Here is a 24,231-nt window from a genome sequence, read left to right as displayed (position 1 = left end):
AAAGATAAATCCAGGAGTCATTCAGCAGACCTGGAAAACCAAAGCAGCATATCGCAGCTATAGCAATAATATTTATTTAAGTTAATCAAATGTTATGTTTAAACTGTTGTATTTTATCAGATAAACAACCAAACAAATAATCTGATATCGGTTGCCATCATTTTTTAAAATCGACATTGGTCAAAAACCTAAATTGGTCACTTTCATTAGTGGCTCAACAGTCGTGTCCAAACAAAGGACCCAGTGATTGGACACTTAAAGTCCACACCCCAAATATCTCATTACTGAAATAGAGAATTGGATTTCATGAAAGGACACCGATCCATCCTCATTCTCACTGCCTCACTCCCACTCATTCTCCCAGGCTTCCCAGCTCTGGTTGATCCCTCCTGCTCCTCCCCTGACACAGGCGCAATAAAACCAATTCCCAAAATGCCATCCAGAGGAAAAGCGCACGGCGGCATCAGACTGTGCGCAACGCAGCGACAAACTGTGAATGGATGATAACCAGAGTTAACAGAGGAGACTGTTTTCAACTTCTCTCACATGAAGGACAACTTTTTATGAAACAACCGCATCTCCGATCTTACACCTCGACTTGTAACAGCCGCGCGTAAAATTGGGTTTAAACATGGTGAGCAGCGCCTTGGCGACAGTGACGACCCTCGTGTCTCTGTGTTACTGCGCGTTGGCCACACAGGTCGCCTTCTCCAACTTTTCCACGGACAACGAGGTGCGTTCCAGCTTCATCCAGCGGCGGCTGCGGAGCCAGGAGCGCAGGGAGATCCAGCGGGAGATCCTCTCCATCCTGGGGCTGCCGCACCGTCCGCGGCCCCACGTCCACACCAAACACAACGCTGCCCCCATGTTCATGCTGGACCTGTACAACACCATCTCTACTGATGTGGGACCACCCGGTTATTCCTATTACAAACCCGTGGTACCGACCCACGCTTCCCCCATGGTGACCCCTCAGGACAGCCGCTTCTTAGTGGACGCGGATATGGTGATGAGTTTTGTCAACACTGGTAAGTTTTCAGTCACAGTTTCACTGTCTTTCATATGCTGTTACATTATATATATGTATATATATATATATATATATATATATATATATATATATATATATATATATATATATATATATATATATATATATATAAAGATAGGAAATAAAAATAAAATAAGATAGGAATAAAAATAAAAATATAAAAATAACAATGAAAGTGACCCATGTTATATATATGTATGTATACCTACATACACACAACACATGTATACATATATACATACACACATACATATATATGCATACATACACATACATATATACACATACATACATACATATACACACATATATACATACATATATATATATATATATATATATATATATATACACATATACATATACATATATACATATATACATATATATATATATATATATATATATATGTATGTATATATAATTGTAACATGCGTGTAATGAGTGAATTTTCATTATAACCATTCTCTAACCTGTAAGGACCGATAATAATCCTGTGATAAGAGCTGCATGGATAATCAACTAGTTTGATAATTCTCGTGTTTTTTATTTTAAGAATTCAAACAAGTTCTCTGATGTTTCAGCTTCTCAAATGTAAACATGTTCTGGCTGCTTTGCGCCAGATAACAAAGAAATCATGAGAACTTTTGATGTTTGTTTGAAGTTAAAGTTTGAGGTTTGGGAAACAGGTCAATAATCTTCAACATTTTCTGGACCAAACAACAAATTGATTAATCAAGAATGTGTGAATAGAGAAATTAACATTTTATCAAGCCAACACATTTTATGGACCATATGATCGTATTTAAGATTTTGGTTCTTCACTTGCAGATTTGTTTTGTAATGTTTTTGTCACAAAATAACATTTTGTTACTAATGTAAAGTTGTTTTTTACTTACATTAGTCCCATGTTTTTTTTGAGATAAACAACATGTTGACACCTTTTCTGGCAACATATTGTTTTAGGAACATAAGTAACATGGTTTTGTGAGAAATTTCACACATTTTGTAACTTTTTTAATGTTCATTAAAGTTTGTTGTTATTAGTAACATTAAGCTGATGGACACAAACCAAAAGAGGGCATGGTTTTGGACAAAGGAGTCTGTCTGTTTACGTTTTCTTTTTTATATTTATCACAGTGACATCGCTAAGTGCTGTTAGTTTAGGATAATCATAACAAGACATTTTCCTGTGCTAACTGTGCCGAGTGTCAAGATGAAAATCTGTCATTCATTATCACCGGTCACAAAGTAGCCCAATACCACAGCAAAAAAAAGATCATTATAATTATATAAAAGTTTTGGCTTTGATAGCTTCTTAGTGAAGCCTTTTATATCCACAATATCACACTGAGGAAGTGTGTGTGTGTCATAGTGAAAATGTCTAACATTGTGGCTTTTAGGTCAATTTCTACACCTGAACCCAAGCGTCATGCATTCAGAGTTGTAAATGTTGTGGCCACGTGGCTCTATCTGATTTCTCCAGAATCTCTTCAAAGCTCTAGGGGGAGGATTCACCGTGGCTTTGTTTTGCCTGAGTACGAACTGAACAGGCATTTTTAAATCCCCCGGTGAGCGAGAGACAAGTTTATTGCCATAGTTATCTCTGGTATTGCAGGTGTGTGTGTGCGCTCTCCTGTGTCTGTTGTTTGGAGGGTGTAAATCTCAGCAGTCACAACTTGTGTAAATGAGACCAAGTCAAGACCAAGACAAGACCATGTCTTTTAGGGACAGAGATTGGATCAAGATTAGGCCCAGAGAGTACTGGGAACAAGACAAGTCCAAGATTTGTAGGGTTTTTCTAAGTGGAAACCAGGGGCGTAAAAAAAGACCAAGACTTTTAGGGACCAAGACTGAGTCAAGACTAAGACCACAGCAAGACTGAGTCAAGACTAAGACCACAGCAAGGTTTACATACTAGGTCACGACTAAGACCAGAGAGTACAAAGACCAAGACTTTTAGGGACTGAGACCAAGTCACAACCAAGCCCAGAGATCAGTGAGACCAAGAAAATGACCAAGACTTTTAGGTACCAAGACCAAATCAAGACCACAGAGTACAGCAAACAAGGCAAAATCAAGGGTTTTATAGACTAGGTCAAGATTGAGACCAGAGAGTACACAGAACACTACATAACATAACAATACACTAAAGACGTTTAGGGACTGAGGCTCAGTGAAAACCAGAGACTATCAAGACCAAGACTTAAAGGAAACATGGGAAGACCAAGAGTTTTATAGACAAGGTCAAAACTAAGACTAGAGAGTAAATAAAACGAGACAAGACCAAGGCAGAAAATATCAGGACCTTCTTGATCAGGCTCTATTTTACAGATCAACAGTAAGTTTATTTACTACAATAAAAAGTGAGTAAAAATGATTTAACTCATGGTCACAATTTTGTATCCCATTTGTATTTCTTAACTGTACTCTCAGTTATTTGTCACTTCTCTGACATTTTTTGAAAAGCCCCTGTTTGGGACCAAGAAAGTCTAATTTAACTCCATTGCCAAATTGGCAAACATCACTGGGAATGTGGGAATTCTAAAATCACGGCATGCATGTGAAGTCAGCTGACGTCAGAAAAAAAACATTCTTACTACTTAATATAATTAGCTGAATTTGTAGATAACGGTTTTCCCATCCAGTCGCAATAATGATTCAGAGAGGGTGTTGAAACTGTGAACGGTCTCAGGTCTTACAGCACAGGTGGAAGTGAAGAGTTACTGTTATTGAATGAATTAAATGCAACTCCTGCCTTTGTTTCCCTTGGAGATCCCGCAGCAACTCCGATGTTGCTACGGTGAAACAGGCAGATGGCATGATGCCTGTGGCTCATATCTGGATGTGGTTACATCCAAAACCAAAACTGTGTCTTCTTTACTGCCCTCCTCCGCCTCAGGTCCCGGTACGGGGGTTATAGGTCAACGTGAGGAGATGAAGTTTGTTCATTAAGAGATGTGTCTCTATGAAATCTTAACCCATCTGTTTACTATTGAGATCGAGATGAAGGCTTTAACGGAGGATCCGTCTTTTTTTTTTTATATATCAGCCTTAACCACATAATTAATGCTAAACATTTGGAAACCGTTACAAAAAAATCTAAAATGCATTATATAAAATTTTATGTCCTTAGCTGTGAACTTCTGACTTACAGTCTGTAGCTAATGAGATCTGGAAACATTGTTTCTGGAAACGAGTAACAGATTTATGCGGTTGAACATCTGAAGACTTTGATTATAAGGCAGAAGGAGGGGGAAAAGGGACACATTGTGTTTGTATTATTTCTCTCTCAAACTCACCACGGCCTCCGGTGCTGGTGATCAGCGGAGTTTTTAACTCATGCTCCCACGTCGTGCTGGAGTGGCTCTGTCATGGTGGTCCTTGAATGATCGCTTCAAGCCTAAACTGGACTTCTTTCCTTAGCAAAGACCACAACTTCCAGTGTGAGGGAGAGCTGTCGCTGAGCCATCCCAGCTTCTGCCTGTGCAGCTGGGTATAAAGTGCACAGAGTCAGTGGTTCTTAATCATTTTTCAATTCGACAGCCACATTTCTGGTATCAGCCCCTGTTTTCCACGAGCTGGTGTCATCACCCCGTAAAGAGATGCATGTTCACGGCCGTGCGTGTTAACTTCAGTTTGAACGACAAACCACAGGTTGTCACAGCAGAAAAAATCAGTCTCATTGTCAACACACAACAAGACACAAGGCCGCTGTTGTGCCGTTGTTTCTAAAATGTACTGAGTATAGTTCTAAAGGCCTGACTTTGCTCTAAAGCTGCATCCACAAAACTCCAATTTGTGTTAAAAAATGCATAAATTCTGCCCCGGGTACATCTGTTGTGCATACTATCCCGGCATTTTTAAGACCAAACAAAGACATTTAAAATGCTACTGGCTCTGTTTTTTTTTTCCTTATTTATAAGTCAGAAGTCATTTGCGTCCGTAATAACAGCCCTAAAAACATCCCTGCGCTTGTTTGCTTAGTTTCAGAAAGTACTGTAAAATAGCGACAAAACAGGTTTAATGAAAATTGTTTAATGTGGATATAGCTGGATATAGTGTGGATATGCAGCGATGGAGACCTTTAATAAATTACGACCCGTCAACCACTTTGACAACTCACCGCTAAGAACAAGAAGCTCCACACGTCGACACAAATTCTCAGATTTACTTCCACCTTGTTCTTGGTCTCATAACTACTTCTTACAGGGAGCTGAAACACGCACCTGGAAGTGGATCGTTTTAGTTTTTAAAGCAGGACTTTTTTACGACACCACCGTTCTCGTGAGACCTGAGTCTCCCTGATTCTGAGGACTCCGGGTTGGCGGCCCTGATCTTGCAAGGCTAGTTTTTCACCAGTAAAAAACAGTAGGGGGAGAGGAGACAGCACCCAAGCTCCCTGAAACAAGACATTTAACCATCACAATGAGCCTGAAGCTGTTGAATAAGGGTAAATATCCTACACAGTTCTGCTTTTGAGGAAACTTTAAAAACTGGAACTGCTGTGGATGCAGCCAAAGTCTCCCCTGGCTACAGCTGCTGAAGACTTTGCCTGCAGATGAGCACACTCACGATTAATTGATCACAACATACCTTCAGAGCATGGGAAGGCCACTGGCTTTCATTAAAAATAATGCTTTCAAATGGTGGAAGAATGACCACTTCATGGAAGAACAGAAGGAGCATTGTACTGGTGAGAACGAGCTGGAAGAAATGTGTTTGTCCTGCTAAGCTGATCTGTAGGTAGCATAAGGAGATCATAAGAAGAAACACTTTTTATCCAACCCGAGAAATCTCATTAACTGTCTCCCCATTATGTGTACTTTACTCTTAACTGCTTGAGTAATCACGTGGCCTTTCCTTGGATACTTTTCACCCCTCTTGTCCTCTGCAGTGGATTTATAAGATAACACAAAAGAATGCTAACAAGCCAGTTTAGGGTGCAATATTTACTTTGATAAAACAAGGCAAAACACATGGCTGTCATGCTGAATAATAACATTTTCAACTATCATTATTCTTCAAGATCCCATTTTCGTCCATTTTCAAAGTTGTGCCGCTGCTGAAAAGGTGTTGCATCTTGAAACCACCCACGCGGATACGTAAAGACTCCCACTTACTATAAAATAACAGAAGGTTAACGATACTTTGGGGCGGCTGTGTGGCCCTGCAGTGTCAGAAGACGTCTGAAGTGTTGAAATGCCTCCCAGAAGGAAGTTTGCATATCTGAGGTCTGATCTCTGCAGCTAATGGTCTCTAACGTAAACACACCAAGTCCTTACCAGCAATTATTGCTTTCATAAAAACACCCCTGGTTCGCTTCCAGCATTTAATTGCGGTCAAACAAATGACTCGCAGGGTTCAGAATGCACTGCTCTTAACGACGAGCGGGTTGTGTGTCGTTAGAAGTGTTTTAAGAAGACTTTTGGTGTGTGTGTGTGTGTGTGTACGTGCCTCGATGTCAGGGCACTACTATGTATAACCGTTGGTCTCTGCTTAGTGAAACACTCGCGAACGATGAGTAGAGACGAATTGTGGTTGATGTCATGATGATGTCATGGTGAACGCCACTGGGCAGGATGTGTTTAAAGTGGCTAATCGCTGCCCTGCTCTGCTCTGCACACCTTCACCAGAGACCTCCACTGCTCTTTCCAAGGACAAACACATTGACTGACGCTGTAAAAACACGACACTGGAAAAGCTCCAGGGAGCTCTGGGGTCTTTTCTGACCACCGTTCTTCTGGAAACTCTGAGTGCGAGGGTGAGCTTCAGCCGGCTCAGGGCGGGCCCGGAAAACCCCACTATACAGTATGCCACCGCTACTGCTGCTTCACTTTATCCTCTACAATCAGAATGGAATCACTCCATGGTACATACATGGCAAAATGATCAGGGAGGTGTGGGTGGCACAGGCTCTTAGTTAAGTTAGTTAAGTCACACACGGATTTGTGTGGCTCTCTGTACTTTATGTGAGTGTGTTTGTAGAAGCACACGGGCTGCTGTGGTTTTCCGGGCAGTGCCTTAACGGGCCTTTTCTTGTGGTCAGCACATGTGTGCAGTTTAAACAGGGAACCAAACTGAGCTGCAAGCGAGCGTGTTTCTTCCTCCCCCCACAATGGCATGTATGGCAGACTCGACTTAAGTGATGTTTAGATCAACCCCTTCGCCCTCGGCAGCCAAATTTTTCCTGTCTCGGTGCTTCAGAGATGTGGGCAGAGCGACACACGTCAGAGAATCCCTTTGAGCCGGTGACAATTAAGTCAGATAACGCAGCCGCTGACTGGTTTACCATCTGATTTTACTCTGCGGTTTGGTTTTTCCACATATGTACAAACTTTCCCCGTGAGGCGTGGGATATTATTTCATTGTATGTGTGTGTGTGTGTCAGCTGGAGAGAAAACAATCAACCACTAACCACAGAACCACGGCGGAAGAAAAAGCCTCGATCAAATCAAGAGTTGACTCACAGATGCTAATCCTTCAAGTAAACCACCTGTTCCTCAGACCTGCTCTTACACTATACCCTCTTCTCTTATCCCCCCCCCACAGTGGACCAGGATCAGGATCTCTTCTACCAGCAACATCGGAGAGAATTTCGTTTTGACCTTTCCCGTATTCCAGAGGGAGAGGCTGTCACGGCAGCAGAGTTCAGGGTTTACAAGGATTTCATCCATGAGCGCTTCGAGAATGAGACATTCAAAGTCAGCGTCTACCAGGTCCTGCAGGAGAGCTCAAAAGGGTATGGGTGTTACATTTTCAGCTTCGAGCATATGCTTACATCTACCCGTTATTTGTCTGAGACGTTTGCTGTGTTTCCATCATGGTACGGTTTGGTTTGGAATGGTAAAGCCCTGAATCAGGCTTGCGTTTCAACTGAGAACATATACCTTTACTAGGGGTGTGGGCTGTGCCCAATGGCTGAGTCAGCAAGAGTACCCTTCTAGACCCACAACAGTCAGCTGATTGGGCGACAAAAACCATCACTCCTCAACACCTGTCTAGTCTGTTCAAAGCTTGATGTCTCGTAGAGACAAACAGCCACAAACCGAGCAGAAAAAGAAAACCGAGCTGCTGGATGTCTGTTGTACGTTGTGTTGTTGTCTGCTGTGTCGCGATTTATGTCATGGTTCATGCACAGCCATCGCACACAGCCCACACCAAGCCCGGCTACCAAGTAAAGTTACCGTTCTCAGTCCAAACGCAAGCCAGCCGATAATTGTATGATTGATATCACAACCATAATGATGAATACTAATTCAAATGTTCACAAAATGTTTATAGTATACTTAAAACTTTTCACAATCAACAAAAAAAACCACACTATCAACACAACCTTCAAGTCTTTCTTTTTCCTCTTCTTCTTCCACTAGCATTTTGTTAGCTTATCCTGATTAACCAGGACACTGCCTCTATTTGTTGGTACATTTATACCCATGTGGTTGGCTGTTGGTCAGCTGGAAAAAGTGAAGGTGAAAGCAAAAATACTATTCAAATATTCAACGGTATTGTTTGTTGAATATTTAAATATTCTAAACTCAGCGTGCGAGCTAGCGAAAGTGATACAGGGTTAGCTGCACGGGAGCAGCTAACGAGATGCATTTAAGTACATAAAAATGCTGTTTCTGATTTATTTATTTCCTCTTTATGGGGTTGTTGAATTTATACTACTGTGTGTTTTATTGTGTTTTTATGATGCTGTTAACTTCATTTATATGTACATATACTTTTTTTATGTGGGGTGTTGTATGCTAATGGTCCTAGCCTTGTCGAGCTTATGACAAATTCCCAATAAGAACAATTAATTTCTCTTCCGTTTGAACATACTGATGGGGGCAGCTTTTGTGTGCGGTGTTGTGATATCACAGATTTTCTTTATGGTCTCTGGTGCAGGGAGTGATTTACAGAGGACAACAAACTGGACGTCTAATGACAAAGAAGAACATATTATTAAGACAGTGTAGACTTAAGCTGATGTAGATTTTATATGGTGAGCCTTTTTGGTGGCATAAACATGTTTCTCCTTGCGTCCCCTCTGGTGGCTGATCGACAGAGTCAGCGCTGATTTGGTGTCATTACCTCAGAGATCCCCTCTTCTGAAACCTTCAACTACCATTTTAAGTCTTTCAACTGTGGCAGTGGGTTTGGTGATGGTGTTGAGGGCAAACCCCCATTGTCATTCACAGACACAAAAAGACCACTCCACACAGACTAGAGGAGAGACGTCTGCATGCAGCTGTGGGTCTCAAATTCAGTCTGTAAACAAGTCTATTGTCAGTGAAATTTGCCCCTAAGTGCTGCTTTGATGTGAACGTGTGGGGAGTCGTCGCCACGATTAGCTCATGAAGGGAAATGAAGTGAAAATGAACCTTATTTAATTTTAGCAGTAGTAGTGAACAGTGTAGCGCTGAAACCTTGTAGTTGAATGGGGAAAATGAACAAAAACTTCATGTGATCATGTTTAATACTATAGTATCAGTTGATAATTATTGTTGTAATTTTTAGATAATTTAAGAAGGGCTGGTGTGAGTTGAAGCCACCAGTTAATTATTGACAGTAAAATTCTTTATGGACAAAAAACCCCAACAAATATCTAAATTACACATTTGATAGCGATTATGTGTTTGCACAGTGCATGTACACATTGAATTGCAATATATAGCGAACCTGATATTGAACTAAAGATATTGAACTTTAAATCTTTAACAAAATTAGATAGCAATATATTAAGTACAGTCCAAAGTACAAATAAAGAACACGTCATCAAACACATGAAATAACGTAAAACATGATAATGCAAGGTTATAATAACAGTTATGCAAAAGCTTTACAATAGCATAGACACATGTTTAAATTATGTTTAAACACTTATATATATTAAACTGTTCTTATGTTATTTGATGCTTAATGTGTCACTACCTTACACAACCACACCTGAACTGTCCCTTTAAAATGAATCTCAGGCTGTTTACATCAAACCTCTTGGCTGCCAATCATTTATTCTAAATGTGTTATTATAAACAAAGCCAGTTGTTCCCATACATACTGTCTACACAGTAGATATGAGCAGAGTGCGTACATCTGCCTCGACATTGAACATGTGTTATTCTCTCTTCCCAGTGAAGTGGAGCTGTTGCTGCTGGACCAGCGAGATGTTTGGGCTGCAGAGGACGGCTGGCTGGTTTTCGACCTGACCCCCACCAGTAACCTGTGGCTGGTCAAACCTGAGAAGAACCTGGGCCTGCACCTGGTCCTGGAGGACAGCCACGGTCAGTCAGTGCATTACGGTCGCGTTGAAGGATCCACTGAAGCATTAACTGTCTGAAAGAGTGCCGTCTTTGTGTCCAGTTATGATTAACAGTTGCGATGAATGATCGTTAAATGCTGCAGTTAAAAAGGGAAAAGCACATGTTGAATATAGTCTCAGCAGACAGAGTATACATTATGACTGCAGATAGATAGATATACCACAGACATAGAATAAGACATTCTTGCTTTGCCTGCCATGTTTTTGTCTTTTGTTTAGACTCACAATTTTCTCCTCCATGTCTCCCCCTGCAGGCCGGAGGAGGAACCCCCGCCTGGCCGGGCTGGTGACGGGCAGTGGACCCCAGGACAAGCAGCCCTTCATGGTCGTCTTCTTCAAAGCCAGCGAGGTTCGCTTCCGTAGCGTCCGTTCTGCCCACGGCCACAAGGGGCGCCAGTCAAACCGCTCCAAACCCCAGAGGACCGTTCAGGACGCACTAAAGGCAGTTGAAGCTGCAACAGGTGACTACACTGTTTAAATCTATGTTTATAATATTTTGCTGTATTCTTCGATATGCTTGCATGTACTCATCTTTGTTTATTTCACTTTCAGAGAACCTCGGCTTTTCTAAAGAGGGATGTAAAAAACATGAGCTGTATGTCAGTTTCAGGGATCTTGGTTGGCAGGTACAGTTCATTTTTCTCTATGTATTTAGGTTTATTTTTTATTTCCAAAAGAAATAATTAACAAACCCCTTTTGCCCTGTTGTTTTCTTCTGATCAGGACTGGATCATAGCACCAGAGGGATATGCAGCATACTACTGCGAAGGCGAATGTGCTTTCCCACTCAACTCCTACATGAACGCCACGAATCATGCTATAGTGCAGACTCTGGTACGTTCCACACAAACAATGATGACGTCACCACTTTGACTACAAGCTCCACTTTTTTGAGAGTGGAAAGCAACCTGGCGTCTACTATACACATGTGGCTCTAATCAAATCAAGGAATTGCATTTCTAAATTAAGAGAAAATATTTACCCAACCAACCAACCAATCAGTTGCATATGAGTATTTTGATAATTTATGTAAACTCATTTAAATTTTTCAAGATTGTTAATCTTCTGGCTTTATTATGTAAATGTAATATTCATAAAGCCAAAATCTCCAAAAACTTCACATGCATTGACAAGTTGAAGATTATTAGTAATAAGTAATGTACACTTAGTATTCTCTATTTCTGATAGAAATAGAGCATACAAAATAATTGAGATACTGTTTGGAGTAAGTTTTAGATTTATACATATGCCTCTATTTTGATTTATGTATCTATTTATATGTATTTGTTAAGTTTATGACTGCAGGTACACAGGTATTTATTCTTTATGTATGTATGGATATATGCAGTATACACACATCAGTATTTAGCCCTTTCCACGATGCCTGATGTGTTTCACATGTTCCACTCCATTGTTGTTATGATTCTTCACTTCTGAGCTTTATCTCATTTACGATTCTTCTTGCACCACAGGTGCACTTTATCAATCCGGAGACGGTGCCCAAGCCCTGCTGCGCTCCCACGCAACTCCACGGCATCTCCGTGCTCTACTTTGACGACAGCTCCAACGTCATCCTCAAGAAGTACCGCAACATGGTGGTCAGAGCCTGCGGCTGCCACTGATCACTCGTCCTCCTCCTGTGAGCTTTGACAAACATGGAGGGCTTGACTTGGCAGAGGAGGAGGAGGAGGAGGAGGAGGAGGAGGAGGAGGAAGCAGAGACAAGATGACCAACTTTTATTCTGGAGGACTGTTTTTATGAGCAGCAGCTGGGCCGCCCATGCAGAATAAACAACTACAGCGGATTGGTCACTGAGAACAGGCTGAATGAAAGACTGTTATAGTGTGACAAGTACAAATGCACTAAAAGGAATCGCAGCAGCGTTGAGTCACTTCAAAAACACAGTTTGCTGGAAAAAGCTTCAACCATTCCTTGTTTGCAGAGATCATACAATTACCAGCCACTTTATTATGTACACCGTTCAACTGCTAATTATCTAACCAGCCAGTCACATGGCAGTAGCTCGATGCATTTAGATGATCTGCTGAAGTTCAAACTGAGCATCAGAATGAGGAATGAACTTAAGTGACTTTGAACATGGAATGGTTGTTGGCTGGTCAGAAACTCCTGATTTACTGGGATTTTCACCACAACCGTCTCTGGGTTTACAGAGAATGGTCCAGTGAGTAGCAGTGCCTTGTTGATGCCAGAGGTCAAAGAAAAATGGCTTGACTTGGTTCAAAAATTAACTCAAATAACCCTTTGTTAAGGTATGCAGAAGAACATGTCTGAACACTCTCTGTACCAAATAAATGTGATACTTTGTTGATAAGTTCTTGTTCTTTGGGTGTACCATATCTTTTTTTTTTGCCAAACTACTAAAACCACACTGCATAAAAACACATTTATACAACAGTGAGGAAACTGCTATGTGATCAGGCTTACAGCAGCCTGCCTGACCTAACTGTGACATCAAATATGAGACCACATGGTCCACGTATCAATGTTCTTAAAGCGGAACTATGCCAGGATTTTAGCCCTAATTCATCAACTTCGGAGTCATTGTGACAGTTGAATGGTTTGTTGTGGGGAGATAGGGGCTGTTTCCACTCCACCTACTGTCTGTCAGTGGAAAACCAGTCTTGCAAGGTCAGGGCTGCTGACCCAGAGTCCTCGGTATCGGGAGGTCTTGTGAGAAACATGAATTGCTTCACGATTCACGGCTTAATCATGGCAGAGAAAACAATTGTTGGAGGTAGCGAGGAAAAGGAAACGTGTGACTATTCATTTGAGAACACAGAAGCATGCGAAATGGATGACAACCGGCATATGTTCACTGGCTCTGTTGAAAACAAATGCACATGGCCAAGAGAGGGGAGCGTCAGCTGTAGTGGTAGACAATGGATAGATGGACGTTCACGGTGGTGTCGTATAAATATGTACTCCAAAACTGTCAAGCTCATAGAGTAAACGGCCAAAAAGCGGCCTGGCAAAAGTCCCACTTTAAAGGTCCAGTGTGTAAGAATTAATGATATCTAATGGTGAGCCAGCAGATTGTAATCAATTGGACTTGTTGCTCTCCCCTTTATTTCCCAAGAGCATCAAGGAAAGAATGTTGGAAAGGATATATAAACTTCTGCTTCAGCTCTGGCTGGCCGGTCCATTTGGGCTCCTGTAGAGACATGATGGCAGTCCAAGATTGCAGCCTCAGTAAAGCAAGGCCTTTGTTTAAAGTACATATATTAGGCTCATTCTAAGGCCACCAAAACCAAACTAATTTCATTTTAAAACAATTACACATGGGTATTATATTAAAGTTCTGCCAAAAATCCCTCCTAAACGTTACACACTGGACCTGAACTGTGCACTCGTGAGGAAATGACATCACAGCACTGACACATGACGCTGTAAGGTGATTACGGATTGTGCCTTTAAAAGACTTCAGAATAGCACAGGCTAAAAAAGCAAAGCACATCCTCCACACAATGTTTGCATATAATAACATGGCAAACTAATCATTTACACTGACGTTCACCGAGAAGCTCGACGACTACATCACAGCCCACACTGATAAAAACACACAATTACATCTGTCATTGCAGATAGAAAATAGAGGTAGAAGCGTGAAATTAAATCCTCCCGACACGATTACAAAGGTGTTGATTGTCGTTGTGAAGTCCCCACTCAAACTCAAAAAGTGAAGAACTCTTTCATCGGCAGAGGAGAGAAAAACCTTTAAGTGACATCACCAGCGGAGCAACAACCTGAGAGAAGGTGCAGTAATATGCAACATTCTGCCTCACAAGATATCAGGAAACAGATGTTAGCGATGAATATGACGGGGTTAGAGTTAGGGGTCAGGGTCAGTGTGGATAGAATGTATGGTACAGCACTTCTCTGTGTGCTGTTTCCATCTCAGAGTTCAGAATGTTCCGTGTAGGATGTGCACGCCATGATCTACTGAGTTCTCACTTGAACGCAGCAATGAAACATTGAGACGAGCGGCTCAAAAATGGCAGAGAGTAGAGTTCAAAGCGTCCTGTGAAAGACGAGAGGGACGACCGGAATTTCTACAACGCAGAGCTCCAAAAAATGACTCGGAGATAACTTGAAGCAAACATTACGTTACGTTATGTCTGTTGTACTTGTTGACTAGAATTGACTTGATTACTTATTAGCATTAGCTGTCAAGGTGACTCTGATCATTTTGGTTTGACGTGTGCTAACTGTGACAGCTTGTGGAGCATATTGGACGTTTAAAGGACACATTATGAGCTGAGTATGAGCCCATCAATTGGAAATTAAAACAATATTATTCCCACATACAGTACATATGCATTAAGCTTGCACACTTTCCCTCAAACTTACTGCCTCTGCTTAGTCTTACAGAGGTTCTGTGTGTTACAGGAGAAGAGGCCTTTGAAGATTTCATTTTTAACTTCGACTAATGCAAACATTGCTGACGTACCTCTACAAATACACCCACAGCCACTTGATTAGGTACACCTGTGTCACTGAGTCTTAATGCAAATGTCTCATCAGTCAACCACATGGCAGCAACTCCATGTAGACATGGTGAGTATTTCAGAAACTGATTTTTACACACACACACACACACACAAGTATCTCTAGGTTTTACAGAGAATGGTCCGAAAAAGAGGAAACATTGCCTCGCTGACGCCAGAGGTCAGAGGAGAATGGCCTGTCTGGTTTGAGATGACAGAATTGTAACTCAAAATAAGCACTCATGACAAACAAAGACCATCTGTTCATGCACAACACACACCATAACTTCAAGGAGATGGGCCACAGCAGCAGGACACTATGAAAAAGTGTCAAGTGTACCTAATAATGTGGACAGTAAGTGCTCACGAGTCCCCCTGACGATCGTGCTGCTTCACATTTACTCCTTAGATGTCATTTAAAAACATAAATACAGTCATGCACAGATATACGATTCAGGAGGTAGAGAGAAACAGAAAAAAAAAATACAGGCTGAAGATAGCGGAGCTTAATACAGAGACTGACTTGTTATCTGCCCATAAACAAGTGGTCTTCCTTTCTACATGCAATTAGTCTCTGGGTGTCTCAGATCAGGGGCTGAACAGTGTCTCCTCCTCCCTGCCACTGCCACCCTCCTCTCCCCCCCGGCTGGCTCCTGCGGCTCTGGGAGAACCTGTGGTTGTGATAGCTTTAGGGGCTCAAACCCCCCCGCTGACTTCCTGGCTGAGGTTTTTGGCTCCAGGGTGGCTGACGGTGGAGGCTGTGTGGCTGAGACGGGCGTGAGAGCCAGGCAGACGTCCCCCACACTGAGCTGACGGCACTGCAGGCCACAGAGACGGGCAGTTCTCTGAGGGCTGCACGAGGACCAGCCCTGCCCACGCACAAAGAACGGATACTCCATGTAGACATCCACCACCTCCTGGCAGAGGAAGACATACAGAGAACCAGAGGACAACAGTTAAAGGTTCATGTGTGAGAATTATAGTGAGGTAACAATAAACAGAGGACTCCTCCATTCAGGGAACTACGGTGGCCTTTGCATACCAGAACTCATATAAATGCTCTTCACAACTTTTACCTCTCTCTTTCCTTCTCTCCCTTTCATTGATTTAATACATCAGACGTATGAGGGTGAAGTCACTTTTATACATTCATTCTACTTCAAAACATGAAATGCTTTCTCTGGACGAGAAGATTTAAACAAAAGCTTATTTCAAAGCTACAAAAACCCAAATCATTTAAATATTAAAGCACCTATAATACACTTATAAAAACATGCTCAAGGCATTGCCATGGATAGTAATTCTGCCACTAAACACTGGAGCTTAAAGAGATACTTTACTTTTACTTTACTTTAAAAAAAAAAAATTATATTTTTTTTATTTTGCAGATTCCAGAGTCTTTATTGTCAATTACTTGATAACATCGTTGCCAGTCATTTAACTACCTTTGATACATTACACTTGCAGCTCACACATTGGTCCACTAGGTGGTGGTGGAGTTCATATTTGGAGCACTTATTTTTGCTGAATTAATGCCAAGCAGCAAAGATACAGCTGAATACACTTGGAAGCATTTATTGATTTCAGACTTATTTGACACCATTAAGGTTTTTGACTTCTTTTGGGGGGGATTTCTTTTTTCACATGAAAAGTTACAGTATGTCTATATTACAGTATGTAAATAAAAGTGCCTTTGTCTCAAATATCAGTGAAACTGCTGAAAGTTCAAATGTGTTATTGAGTTCTGATATCATCAATTTTTTTTGTTATTGTAACAATTTCAGGGAAAACTGAAACTCCTTAATCTTTAAGTCCTTAGACTCAATCTCTTTTTAGATAAAAATTAGCAGAAGATTTGCCACTGACAATTACTGACTTTGAAGGGGTGCCCTTTGTCACTTGAGCCCATGCCCCCTTACATGATTGCTCACACCACTGGTTGTTTTAATTCCCTACGTGACCTGAATGCATCACTTTTGTAAACAAAAGGATGACCTCTCTGAATGATGAATACCACACTGTGATTGTGCATCACCTGCGACTGCAGGTCGTGCAGCAGGACGAGGAGGCGCGAGACGGAGGAGGACGAGGTTGGCGTCGAGATGTTCTGCACTGTGCAGCAGCTCAGGCGCAGGTCTGGACAGGCCAGTGATCCCAGCAGGAAGTCCTCCGTCTGCAGGTGCTCCACTCGTCTCAGCCGCCCGTCTCTGAGCTCGATGAGCGAGCCAGCCACGAAGTGAGGGAGCAGCCAAGGGAAATGGTTAGGAGGAGAAGAAGAAGAAGAAGAAGAAGAAGAAGAAGAAGCGTGTTTGGAAGAGGGCACAGGTGGAGATCTTGATGCATCCTCTTTCATGGAGGTATATAAAGTGTTTGAGTCATCGCCAGGGGAAACTCTTCTGAAGGGACTTCCAGAAACAGAGTGCCTGACAAAGTCAAATTGGTCCTCGTGTGGAGAGTGAGGTAGGCAAATGCTCAACGATGGTGGAGTTATTTTTTCAGCCCTAGGATAAAAATCAACCTTCCTTTCTCTTCTCCTTGTGTATGGTCCTTTGTATCGGCCATTACTCTGCCGATCCCTGTCTCTTAGTATCTTCAGCTGCTCCCAGCCGTACCTTTCACCCATGTGGAGACCATCAGAGACCAAAGAGGGCTGATGTGGATGGCCCGGGTGGACTACAGGTGTGCTAGATGAGTGTCTGTTGTGCTGATAGTGCTGGGAAAAGTGCCACCCGGAGTGCAGGGGGTTGAACTCTCTCCACTCTGTCCAGCCATGAGGCTCCCTGAATGCAGATAGCGTATGAGGAGTGGGCCTGCTGGATGTGTGAAGCTGCTGCGTCCAGGGCTGGTACAGAGCAGGAACGCGCCTCGGAACCGGCTGAAATGGGCCTGTGTGTGTTGACTTAAAGTCACTGTGGCTCTTGTATGGATACGGCGCCTTAAATGTTGCAGTATCACATTGCTGCTGCTGCTGCTGCTGTGATGGTGAGCTCAGTCTTTGGTCCCTCTTCTTCAGTGGAAGGTTGTCCCTGTCTGGGACTGCAGCCGGACTCGGTGTGAAGCTCATTGGCTCACTCTGCCAGTCACTCACACGGGTACTGCGTGTCCTCCTGCAGGAGTTGAGGTGGTGTTGTTATCATTTGATGCAGACTCCATTAGTCTCATGGCAAGCAGGGCAGATATGAGGTCCAGTGTCATCACGATCTGAAATGTAGCAGAAACCAACATTTTTACAAATGTCATACCTCTAAAGCTGAAAAGAAAAAAATCACTTTAACTTCAATTTGTCCTCTGCCACAAACTCCCCCACTCCCTTCTGAGCGTGCCACCTGTCTGCCTGTAAATATCCCCTTTGCAACGACGAGCCATCAGCTTCAAATTAAGGCTTTCCAACCACCAATTTCTATATTGATGGGGTTTAGGTTGATTGACGTCGCCATGTCTCCAAAGGAAAAAGTTACTATGGTAACAAAGTACAGCACCACTGTGTGATGAAGGAATGATAGCGATGGAAAGACAAAGTGAAAGGTCAAGCGTGGATGTAAGATTACGGGTAAATTCACTTTACTGTTGAAAGGATCTTTCAGAGAGAGGTTCCAGTGTGTCTAAAAGGTAAAGGATGTTAAACGTTTTTTTGCCAGTGGGGAACACAATTAAGGAAAAACTGATTTTAGCCACTTATCAAGAGGACATAATAAAATCTACAATAACAAGTAAATGTTATTGTAAATGGCTCATTCAAAGCACCAAAGTCCATTGAGAAAATCAACAATTTTACATCACGGCACATGGGAGTTGTTTATCTACAGTTGAACAATGTTGTTTTGTGACTATGGTGTTTCAAGCAAGGTTCACACACCTAGGTTGACATGAAATTAAAGGACTTTTCAAGGACCTTTCAGGACAGATTCCCTCAAATACAAGGACCGTAAGTGCTGACACAGCTTACGATGGGAGGCAAACTTGTAAGAGCTGCTTTGACCCGTAGGGTCCACTTTTATTGATTGACAAGTGTGATTGTCGTTGGGATCAGTCTTTGTAATTTTCTTTGGTGAGCCAGAGATGTTGGAATTGTTCTGCACGGAATCTCATGTCAACTGCGGAGAGAGACAGCGCACGGTGTCCGTAACGCCGCTCGTCAATGCGATCCGACGTTTGTTCTGCATAGGCCATAATCATACATATATACATGAAACAGTAGTGTTGAAACAAAGAGCAGCCATTAATAAAGTTTGGTTTCCAGTCAGCAAATGCCGTCTAACAGTGAGGTAAAGCACCAAACGTCAGTGCCTCATACAACCACACTACAAACCTTAACAAGAATAAGCACAAATAAAACAATAAAGTCCTATTTGTCTTATTATTTATTCTTGGTGAATTCGATGGTTCATTTCATTTCATTTCCCAGGAGATGTTTGCTGGAGGCTTTGAGAGAATTTAAATAAAAAACAAATAAAACAACAACAACAACCCTGAACTATCCCTTTAAACACACATTGCTCCACTTTTCTTGCTGGATTTAAGTGGTCTGCAACACCTCAAGCTACTGAAACCCCATCATCCTCCTTACATGAATGCAGAGTGAGTCAGTGCACTCAGGACTAAATATAAGCACCACACACACACACACACACACACACACACACACACACACACAGAGTTTCTTACCTACTCAACGACCCTGCAGAAATATGGTGATGCAGGAAGATAAAGAGAAGAACTGACCTGTTTAACAGCCTTGTCAATGCAAAGCTCACCTCACTGAATGTCTCAATTAATGATGACATCACCACAGCTGAGCTTATGCCACTGAATGGACCCTCTTTGACTCTCTCTGACTACTATGTCTCTGGTATGAGCCGTTTCTCTAAACCTCTAAGCCCAAAAACCTGGTCCTGTCCGAATGAGGACGAACCTGAGGAACTGGTTAAGTTTAGGGCTAAGATTTGATCTGTGGTTAGGTTAAGGTTATCCAAATGAATAGACGCCAATGCAAGAGTCCTTAAAAGGATAGCTGGGCGAACCTCTGTGTGTGAGAGATCAAACATTCCTGTATGAACCCTTAGCATTATACCATGAGACACGACTTGATAAGTGTTTAGTCAGATAAACGCCCGCAGTGCAAATGGAAATTCATTCAAATGGCATCCAGGTATTGGCTACTTACTCACAATGACTAACACACAGGCAGGTACTGTGCTGTATATGCTGCATGACCGCATCATGACCCAGACAGGACTGTAGTGTCCCGTCGTCCAGCTTCAACAACCGTATATGATGTGACCACTTCATAACAGCTTGTTAATCTATGGAAATTCAACTTCAGAGTTAGTTTGAACCTAAATCGCCCCCCAAAAACAGATTTTGACACAACTGAGGAAAACACCGACCTACACATACTATTTCTATATGTTATTTATCTTATATTGTACCCTACATTTTGTTTTTTTACTGTTATTCATATTTTACTACATTTGGCTGCTGGTTTTCCCTGTAGGAGACAAATAAAAGTGCATCCTACCTTATCTTAAAAATTGCATCCAGAGTTAGCTACTGCACATCACAACATGTTCTGCTACTGTAGTTAAAAAGAATGATGAGATGATGAGATGAGGTGGTTGTGGGGAGACTTACATGGTTCTCCATCCTTCCATCCAGCCATGATTTTTGCACATCCATCTTCACATTACTGTAGAATACATTCAGCCACACATGAACACAGATGACACACACCTGTCTGCCTTGTGTCGTCCTCCCAGGTGAAAAGGCAAAAAAACACAGCACAATGAACAGAAGCATCCAGACAAGCTCTACAGACTATCATCAGACACACTCTCCCTCCTTTTCTCTTCTCTCTCTCTCTCTCTCCCTCCCACTCGCTTTTTACATTTACACTCCCACTCTACTCAGTCAGTCAGTCCTGTTAACCTTTCTCAGACAGATTTGATGTTTCTCCCTCTCCCTTCTCTTCTTTTCTCTCTCACATCTGAACTTGCTCACCCCCGGTGTTTGCCGTTGAGTAGCACTCTCAGCCTCTCTCTCCCTCATCTGTAATCACCCTCCTCTCTCCATATTCCATGCTCTCTCTCTCTCTCTCTCTCTCCTTTCCAGCTCCATGTAGCTCTCTGTTGTTGTGTGTATAATTAGAAATGAGACTGCTGTGCAACTCCTCAGCTGACGGTAGGCGTACGGCTGCCTGATGGCTTTGGCGCTTTGCCTGGTGGAGTGAGGGCGGGAAACGGTTTGCTTTAGACTTCCTCGCATGGACACACTTGCACACGCAATAATTGGAACACATCTGCCACATCTGGTCCGAGCCGTCACTCGTTCATCCTCTCCCGCGTTTCTCACCTTGGGGTCATTATGTGAGCGAGGTTCTTGTCCTGAATGAGCGAGACACCAAACAGAATGATCGCTTTGAAATGGTCAGTAATTGCTCCCGACCAACAAGCTCAAAGGTCAACATTAAGTACTGAAGATAACCGTGTGTGCAGCGACTTCTGCAGAGCATGTAAGCAGCTAATCCTGCGGTCGTGTCTGCATCCTTCCCAGTACATTTTTCCCTCACTTTCCTCTTGCTCGCTTGCCAATCTCTTTCAGCCTATTCTGAAACAAGCACACACACACAAAGAGAGGTTGGCTTTTGCACAGCAGCTGTGGTCCCAGCTATTGATTCTGCAAGGCCTCAGCAGGTGAACCCCCAGTCATGAGAAAGCCCACGCATAGTTTAGTTTGAGGTGAAGAGGATTTCTCACTTTGAGTCACATCATACTTCCTCTGCCCACTCTCTCTCTCTCTCTCTGTGTGTGTGTGCATTTTCAGAACCCACAGACACACTTGTGCTGCCACAGTTGTGAGGACATTTTTTTTTGCAAACACAATGCATTCCCTATAGCCCCTTTAACTGTAACACAACCATTTTGTTTTAATACATTTTCAGTTTTCATCAACGAATCAAACGCACACACAAAAAAATGAAACTGCAGGCAAATGAAAATCCCCTCATGTAGGATACAAACGCACCAGCCACTACGAAGACATCTACAGGCCATAATAGTTCTTCAACCCTATACGCTTACATACAGTGTATGCTTGTATAAATAGGACAAAAACACAATTTAAACCTCTCCATACCCAATGAGCTTGAGGTCTGTGCACATTCTAACAAAAAAGCCATTTTAGATTGTGAAGATGTCCTCACAATTTCAATTTCACACCAAATGTTGTCCTCATTACCCGATAAAAACATGCGCACACACACACGCGCGCACGCTGGTGAAAGTTCATGGTGTGTTTAGGCTCTGCGTTGCAGTGTTTGCTACCTCGCGCACATTTTAGGTTAAACCACAACCACTGACATTTACAAAGAGCATGCTTATTTTTTCTTCTTTTTTTTTTTTTTTATGGCTAGAAATCACCGGTCACTCCCACCACTTCCCAACTGCTCTTTTACAGCTTGTTTTTGCAGTTTCAGTCGCTTGGGCACAGATGCCAATGTGCGAGTTTCGGTCGCTCCAGTAGACGCAAGCAGATTTGTTGTGAAGTCATTGTCACATCAGATGTGGTTAGACGAGAGCAAGTGATGGTCATGGACATCGTGAAAATGTAACTCACTGCATTGTTGAGATGTAGTCGTGTTGTACTGTTTTTTATATATGTTATTTACATTACTAGCAACTTTTACTGCACTACATTTCCTCATTAAATTGTCTACTTTCACTCCAATACATTGCCCCTAACTATCTTTGTTACTCGTTACTACCAGATCAAATCAGAAGAAGAAGAGTTGGTAAATGGTCTGTATATATATAGTGTTTTCTAGTCTTGATGACCACTTAAAGCTGCTTTACACTACAGGTTTGCCATTCACACACATTCACATGCTTCCGGCACAGCCGCCAGGAGTAACGTGGAGTTAAGTTATGTGGCTTTGGCACATATAGACGAGCAGAGGTGGGACTCAAACCCACAACCTTCCATTTGAAGGACAACTCAAGATAAATATGTTGTGTCTTTCCTGCTCCTCATTACTAGCACACATCAAGTTGCGTCGCCGGTGAAAAGAAATAAACAAATTAAATGTGGGTTTTGAAAACACAGAGCCGGGAACAAGAGGGGGGTTTCAAGGGGGCTCAGCCTCACTTTGTTCTTCTCTTTTAGCTTCATACGTCTAATAAAAATGACTGACGACAGCAACTTATTGCCTAAGATACTTTATATGTGACTACAGGACAGACAGATGGAAACTGCATTACCATACAACAGATTTCAGTGGAAATTATTTACCTACAGAATTACAGAAGGGCTAAATATCAACATTGGCAGTTATATACACATCAGTTAGAGTAAAGGGCATAAATGTAGAAGAGTGGTAAATATTTAGAATTTTGTTTCTTTATTTAATCTATAAGCTTTGTGTGTTCTGAATTTTATATTATTTGACCTCGTCTGGTCCTCTACCTGGACATCGTTTTTCGTTTTGCCCGCTCTGGACTTGAGTTTGACACCCCTGGTTTAGAGGAAGTGGAGCTGGTAGCTGTTCACCACTAGATGGTGTCAAGCACATACAAGCTGACACACACAAGTAAGCCACTGTTGTTAAACTATTAAAAAGCCCTCCAATTATATGATTTCTTTACATTTATCGTGAAATATTACGTCTCATAGACTGATCTGTTGATATGCGGCTACAGTACTGTCTTTAAAAAATGGGATTATTTATTGCTTTTATTATACTGAGACCAATAAATCATTACGGCCGATTACTATCGAATCATTTATTTTCGACATTTTCAATAATCGGCACTGGCCCTTTATTACTTATATTTCTTGATAAACGTAAGGTTTATTTGTCAGTTTCAAGGATTAAATATTTAGTTTCCACACTTTTTTATTATTTCAAAGATGTAAGAGCACTGCAGCTTATGCAGTGTAAAATACAGACTGGAGAGACCGACTGTGAGTGTTGTTCTACAAATGTTTATCTGAGTTTGGCGTCTTTGAGTGTAATTTATCATATTTAGACAGGGGAAGGGAGGAAAATGTCAGCTAAACATACCAGCCAAAAATAAATATGGAAATCACATATTGGCATCGGCCACAGGAAAATCCATCAACTTTTTTTAATCTGTGTAATACAGTTATATTAAATTGTGTCACAGTTGAAACCAAGTCACAAGTTTTTTTTCTGAACAAAATGTTCTGTATAAAAAGGAAAAGGCACGTGTTATTACTATCTGACTAAAGAACGAGCGTAATGAGAGAAACCTGTGTCTGCCAATAATAAAACAAGCTGTCAGTTTATTCTGTCATCACCGTAAATCAAAGAAACTCTGCTTACCAAACTCACTCTCAAGAGAACATCACTTTTA

General features: G+C 41.9%; 2 protein-coding genes across 5 annotated transcripts; one reads left to right on the top strand and one right to left on the bottom strand.

Moving 5' to 3' along the window:
* The first annotated feature begins 474 nt into the window (after window positions 1-474).
* LOC122768526 (bone morphogenetic protein 7-like) lies at window positions 475-12,028 on the top strand. Of its 4 annotated transcripts, none has more exons than XM_044024584.1 (7): window positions 475-1,028; window positions 7,604-7,793; window positions 10,172-10,320; window positions 10,613-10,819; window positions 10,911-10,984; window positions 11,082-11,192; window positions 11,831-12,028. In XM_044024584.1, exons 1-7 carry the CDS (start codon window positions 632-634, stop codon window positions 11,978-11,980), a joined length of 1,278 nt encoding a protein of 425 aa, XP_043880519.1. In that variant the 5' UTR covers window positions 475-631; the 3' UTR covers window positions 11,981-12,028. The 4 variants fall into 4 exon arrangements, with proteins under 4 accessions (XP_043880519.1, XP_043880520.1, XP_043880521.1 ...); XM_044024585.1 differs by having other exon boundaries at window positions 10,172-10,330; window positions 10,623-10,819; XM_044024586.1 differs by having other exon boundaries at window positions 10,172-10,330; window positions 10,623-10,830; window positions 10,913-10,984.
* Window positions 12,029-14,979: 2,951 nt separating this feature from the next.
* On the bottom strand, window positions 14,980-20,574 carry LOC122768647. Its single transcript, XM_044024802.1, has 3 exons — window positions 20,495-20,574; window positions 16,899-18,064; window positions 14,980-15,780 (listed from the first exon to the last, which is right to left on the bottom strand). Exons 2-3 carry the CDS (start codon window positions 17,925-17,927, stop codon window positions 15,421-15,423), a joined length of 1,389 nt encoding a protein of 462 aa, XP_043880737.1. The 5' UTR covers window positions 17,928-18,064; window positions 20,495-20,574; the 3' UTR covers window positions 14,980-15,420.
* Between the last annotated feature and the right edge of the window lie 3,657 nt (window positions 20,575-24,231).

Source organism: Solea senegalensis, linkage group LG4 (genome assembly GCF_019176455.1).
Source record: "Solea senegalensis isolate Sse05_10M linkage group LG4, IFAPA_SoseM_1, whole genome shotgun sequence".
NCBI classification, from domain to species: domain Eukaryota; kingdom Metazoa; phylum Chordata; class Actinopteri; order Pleuronectiformes; family Soleidae; genus Solea; species Solea senegalensis.
This window is presented reverse-complemented; position numbering and strand designations above follow the sequence as displayed.

Bases quoted from the DNA above. Each gene is read 5' to 3' on its own strand.
- LOC122768647 (XM_044024802.1), bottom strand. From the start codon at position 17,927: ATGAGCTTCACACCGAGTCCGGCTGCAGTCCCAGACAGGGACAACCTT. The intron at 15,781-16,898 runs GTGATGCACAAT...TTCCTCTGCCAG, and splicing joins TGCACGACCTGCAGTCGCAG to GAGGTGGTGGATGTCTACAT.
- LOC122768526 (XM_044024586.1), top strand. From the start codon at position 632: ATGGTGAGCAGCGCCTTGGCGACAGTGACGACCCTCGTGTCTCTGTGT. The intron at 10,331-10,622 runs GCATTACGGTCG...AGGCCGGAGGAG, and splicing joins GACAGCCACGGTCAGTCAGT to GAACCCCCGCCTGGCCGGGC. The intron at 11,193-11,830 runs GTACGTTCCACA...CTTGCACCACAG, and splicing joins ATGCTATAGTGCAGACTCTG to GTGCACTTTATCAATCCGGA.